Consider the following 6,180-nt stretch of genomic DNA (forward strand, 5'->3'; position numbering starts at 1 on the left):
TACCAACGAATAGTGGGATTGACCGTCACATTATAACCGCCCCCACGGCTGAAAGGGCGAGCATGTTGGTGTGACGGGGATTCGAACCCGCGACCCTCTGATTGCGAGTCGAGCGCCCTAACCACCAATCCATGCCGGGCCTATGTTTAATTAATCTTCATTCTTTTTGGAATTTTCAATCTCGTGCGCAAGTAGGCTAAACGGCTAGTTCAGATACCTTTGGCGTTCAGGCTTAGCCGTTCCTAATTTTAAACTGTGGACAGAGAAAATACAGCCAGCCAGCAGTAGCCACCGCTAAAAGGGCTTTGTCTGGCTCCTTGAACTGACTAATGAAATTGACCGACACTTTGATAATGCACCCAATGTTGCTAAAAGGGCGGAACGTGTTCCGCGACATCTCGTCTTTTCGATCCGTAACACGACAAGTTAGCCATTAGACCATACCAGGCACTTTATAAACATTACCTTTTGTTTTACGAGTAAGATATTTAATGACAATTGAAATTATTGTTTAACCTAATTCTAGATCCAGAGTGAAAGATAATACAACTTGAGAAAAACTAAACTTGTTTGACCTTTTTAAACTTATTTGTAAGACCAGATCAAGTTTCTGATACTTACCAATACACTGGATAGTGGTTGAAGTGAAGGCTTCGCCTGCAGCATTATGAGCTCGGCAGGTGTAAACTCCATTATCTCGAGGCCATAAATCCGAAATTACCAATGTGACTTGGCCAAAATCTGTTGCATGGGTGAAACGGGATCCTGGAGTGGAAGACGTGGATTATTGTATTAAAACATTATATATGCTAATTAGGTCAAACAACTTTGGGAAAGCTTTTCATTCAATTATATATCACAAAGAATAGAACTTATGCTTCTGGGTTGGACATTTAAGACATCTCTTTCTTAACAAACACAAATAATAGAGTCCAATTTTGGAGAAACTCAGTTACTTAATGAAGCTTAAAAAGCTTCGATTGAAGTCAATGGCACTTCTGTAATAAATGTGTCGAAAAATCCGAAATAAAACTATTACCTAATTCTAAAACCTTTCCATTGAAAAACCAGTCGATCGTAAGCTTTGGATCAGTGGATGGTTCATATCGACAGTTTAGCCGAAGTCCGTCACCCTCGTTAACACTGAAGTTTTGTTGAAGCGGTTCTACGAACACGGGCTTCGGAAACATCAGCTCATCTTCCTCCAAGGTTGTCTGAGACGTTAGTAGTGAGGAATTAGAGCAGTTTATTGTTCTAGACTTTCAGCTTTATAACGGTAGATAAAATAATATGGACAAAATGTTTACCTTCAATTTTCCAATATAATAATTAGTTTGTTTTTCTATTAATCAAGAATGAGCAATGTTTAATAATTGTAAAACAACTGTACATTGGATAAAATATAGGGCGTAGTATCTACCATTAAATACAATATATATTTAACGAGAGAAGGCATTGGAAAATTAAAAGATTGAAAACGCATTGAGAGCCACTTAATACTGCTTTGACATTTTAAATATTAACCATTTTAATTAATGGAAATCAAACCTTTGTTACACTTACAGACTAAGGATAAGTTAAATTCAAAAATAATATTTCTTTAATTTTCTAAGTAGTTAACCCTGGCATAACAAAGTATAATAATCCATGCTCCATGTTTTTATTTAAGTTATCATTATCTTAATCTTATTTATTTTTACAGGCACTTCCTGCTACCACATTAAGCAGATACCACCACCAGGGCTATTCAACTGTCCTAATAATAGTAACTATGTTACCGATACTAGTCGACTGAGAATCTTTTAATAAAGATTATATCTTTCATTGTGGCAAAAAACGTCGTTTTTGTTTTTCAATTTCCAAATCATTATCTTATAGCATTTTCAAAAGTAAAATATATTCCACAAGTCCTTGCTGTGAAACAAGTTTAAGTACGATAGGATAGGTCCAAAGGTCAAACCACTGCTATTTAAAGTTGAGCTCTCTAACCAAAAGATACCTGATATCTGGAAAGGTAAGCTTCTTCGACTTCCTGCACACGTGACAAGCCCTCTTGTCCCATTGGATGAAGAGTAGTCGAAATAACGGCTCCTTTACCTGAACACAGAGTGCGATAAAATTAAAGATATAATTGAAGAATTGATAACAAGAAAAGAATAACAAAAGTTTAACTTGCTTTAACCCGGAATTCATATGGCACTCACATGTGTTTGAAACTCCTTTCCCTAAACTATTTATACACCATATTACTTCCGAATCCATAACTTTGTTTGTTACAGGGTCTCTAATGACAAAAAATAACACAAAATCAAAGTCATCCATTAATATTTGGATTTTAGCGCAAAGCTAAATAATGGGCTATCTACTCTATATCTGCCAAGGGCAACTGAACCCCGAATTTTAGCGTTGCAATTCCGTAAATTTACCCTGACCCGTTGAAAGACTCCTCAATTCTGCATTTAATCCCACTGATAACTACTGGAGTTCCTTATGTAATGTGAAAAGAAATTGAGTGGTTACACTCTTTTGTCAGTTCTTTACTCTGAATGTTATAACAGAAAAATACCAAACATTACTCAATATGATGCTATAGTTGAACCCTATTGGTGTTGAACGATATACAATAAAGTCCGCAATTTGAGGGTTAAAAATTATAACAGGTACAGAAACAAAAATGCACATCATTGGCACAGTTAGATTAATAAACTTCATGTTTTTAAATTTTTATGTATGCTTTTACCTGTCATAAATTGTGATTTGAACCATCAGAGTGGAGGACAATGACCATCAAGAGGTTAGTATTTTTATCGTTAGCTGTAAATGACTAGATATGTACCCCCCAAACCCTAATAAATTATGCCTTGACGTTTTATCAAGCCTAATTGGAGAAACTGATGGCCAATTAGATGTACCTATAAACTACTTATTACGTACCAGTATTATATCTCACTATCTCCTGTCATTCAGTAGAGGATGAATTATCGATTAGTGATCCATCGATTTTTCCGACTTTTTTAAAGAATGTAAGTAACGAAAAACTTTGTTTATCCACACCTTAAGGTCCAGTAATTTATATGTACATTTTAAAAAAGCTCTGTCCTATTTATAGGGGAATTTTTTTCTATCCATGCTACATTTATATATATATATTTGTGATAACTCTGATAACACGTGAACGATACGAAACTTGGGCAAATTATGTAATATACGTCTCGAAGATTCTGGTGCAGTAGGAGGCAGACATTTTTCTTCGTTTTCTTTCTTATGCAATTTACTTTCGAAAATGTTTGTAATTAGCAGTAATTAGTAGAGAAATTGGCGGCTACAGTTGTAATGTTCTTACAGCTGAAAACGTTAGTGATTACCAGTATCTGTCACCTATAGAGAAATTGGTGGCTACAGTTTTAATGCTCTTACAGCTGACAACGTTAGTGATTACCAGTATCTGTCACCTATATAAAAATTGGTGGCTAAAGTTTTAATGCTCTTACAGCTGACAACGTTAGTGATTACCAGTATCTGTCACCTATAGAGAAATTGGTGGCTACAGTTATAATGCTCTTACAGCTGAAAACGTTAGTGATTACCAGTATCTGTCACCTATAGAGAAATTGGTGGCTACACTTTTAATGCTCTTACAGCTGAAAACGTTAGTGATTACCAGTATCTGTCACCTATAGAGAAATTGGTGGCTACACTTTTAATGCTCTTACGGCTGAAAACATTGTGTGTGTTAAACGGCATATCGCTGCTCGAACCTTGTCCCTTCCGATAGCCTTCAATAAGCCACACCAGGCACAGCTTAATATATACATGTTATATTCTAAACTTACCGTGCACTTTTAGGGAGCCTGTCGTTACGGCCTGTCCTTTGCTGTTGGTTGCGCGACAGGTATAGATACCCGAATCTTCTGGGTAGACATGGCTGACATTCAGGGTGACGAAACCGAAATCATTATTAGCTGTGAAGCGGGTAGCTGAAAAAGAGAGAGAGAGAGAGAAGTTATTTTTACAAAACGTGTACAAAATTATAATAACAATATTATTGTTTAAACCGAATAATTTTCTGCTATTTTTCCCACGAGTAAGTTTGTTTATGTGTGTAATGATGGCTAAGTTCTGATCAACTGAATACCACGACCAATCTCAATTATTCGCAACAATATTATTGTTTAAACCGAATAATTTTCTGCTATTTTTCCCACGAGTAAGTTTGTTTATGTGTGTAATGATGGCTAAGTTCTGATCAACTGAATACCACGACCAATCTCAATTATTCACTTGATGCGGGAAATGAAGGGGTTTTAAGCTTTAGTAAATAAACTGTAATCAATATATTACACAAAAATTCATTGTTAATATAGGAAATATATATAATGCTATTACAATAGAAGTGTTAAAGACTTGATCTATCGTTTGTTATAGCTTATATTACTATGTTAGATCCTTCCAGAAACCTGAACTCATAATTACTATTTTCTTGCAGGACCCTGGTGGAGAAGACATACATCTGGCGTCAGGGTCGCCGATGAGTCTAATGAGCCCTGAGGAAATGTCCCCACCCTCCCCGCCCTTTTTTTTGGGGGGGGGGAGAACGCGCGCGCGCACCAACACTGGTTAGATGGGTAATTTAGTAGTATTAGGATTACTGACGATCAATCGGACCCTAAACGTACCTATGGTTCCAAGTCGCAAAAACAATGCGGTACAATACCATCAACATGGTCTACAACACATGAAAACATAAACACATGTTTAAACCACTGTTGTAGTTGCTTCTTCGACGTGTTGATAATATTGTTTAATAACGTTTTTATTGAGAGTTGAGAAGGCTTGTGTTTCCAAAGTGGCGTTAGAAAACTTATATACAAGTCGATGTAAAACTTGCCAGCAACTAAGGAGAATCAGTTAAGAGTTAAGTCATTGAGCCCATAACGCCTCAACTCCAACTGCCTATCGCTGTCTGGAGGGTAGAGGTTGAGAGTTTTACTTTGTAGAATTTTTATCTGGTTGGATTGATTCTACGTTAAAGTTATTTCTAAATATTAAGGCGTTTGGATTTTGCCTGATAGATGGAATATCCCCGACACATTTGGGTGCTATGACTACAGGCATTATCCTTTGTGACTTAAGGACGACAACGAGGAATGATAACGGAGGCATAATTTTGAGTTTCAATTTTATTATATTGTTTCTGGTTTATATTAAGTTCATTATTGTTTCACAGTGCTGATTTTAATCGCCTATAAACAATTAATGTATTGCATAGCATCATATATATTGATTTGTTTATATAAGTGCTTATATACATTTCAAGACACAGATCATTTTCTCCATCACACGTCATAAATAGATAAAAACTAACTGTAACATACGACATAATAATAGAAACATTCTCGAGTTTAATTGCTCAAGTAACATATGTAACTTAAATCCTCTTACCAGCAGAAAGTGGTTTGCCATTAACAAAGAACTCAATATTAAGGGTCGGGTCTTTGGAAGGTTCTACACGACACTCGAAGTAGGCCGAGTCGTCCTCTCTCAGTTCTAGGTTGTTCAGGTGGGTGATGAAGACAGGGGATTCATACACTGTATCTGACAAATCAGCTTCTGGGGCTTGATAGGCTTCTAGTTCTTGAATCTTCTGGAGACTTTCAGGATTTTGAGTTGTCAAGATAATTCCATGACGACCTAGTTGGAAAAATCCTCCTTGCTAATCAAAATCCTCCTTACTTGACAACCATATAGAATTCCCCTTACTTTATACTTATATAAATATCCCCCTTGCTTTATACCTGTACAAAAAGAATTGTGCTTCACAAGCACATAAAAATCCCATTTGCTTGACACTTATATTCAAATCCTTTTTACTTAATACGTATATCAAAGTTTTCCTTACTTGATACCCGTATTAAAGTCCTATTTACCGAATACCTATATTTAAATATCTCTTGTTTGCTACCTGTATTCAAATCTTATTTACTTAATACATATATTAAAGTTTTCCTTACTTGATACCCGTATTAAAGTCCTATTTACCGAATACCTATATTTAAATATCCTTATTTACTACCTGTATTCAAATCCTCTTTACTTAATACATATATCAAAGTTTTCCTTACTTGATACCCGTATTAAAGTCCTATTTACCGAATACCTATATTTAAATATCTCTTGTTT

The 6,180-nt window shown here is 35.7% G+C and overlaps 1 protein-coding gene across 1 annotated transcript in view; it reads right to left on the minus strand.

Annotated features, from left to right (window-relative positions):
• Window positions 1–6,180, minus strand: part of LOC106460780 (titin-like) — a 90,400-nt gene that overhangs the window by 30,613 nt on the left and 53,607 nt on the right. The window contains exons 44-48 of the mRNA XM_022387563.1: window positions 5,443–5,691; window positions 3,834–3,977; window positions 2,000–2,097; window positions 1,040–1,214; window positions 622–765 (exon numbers count right to left, since the gene is read on the minus strand). Coding sequence (XP_022243271.1) covers window positions 622–765; window positions 1,040–1,214; window positions 2,000–2,097; window positions 3,834–3,977; window positions 5,443–5,691 — 810 coding nt within the window. The remainder of the gene's footprint in view (window positions 1–621; window positions 766–1,039; window positions 1,215–1,999; window positions 2,098–3,833; window positions 3,978–5,442; window positions 5,692–6,180) is intronic.

Source organism: Limulus polyphemus, unplaced genomic scaffold, assembly GCF_000517525.1.
Source record: "Limulus polyphemus unplaced genomic scaffold, Limulus_polyphemus-2.1.2 Scaffold835, whole genome shotgun sequence".
NCBI lineage: Eukaryota > Metazoa > Arthropoda > Merostomata > Xiphosura > Limulidae > Limulus > Limulus polyphemus.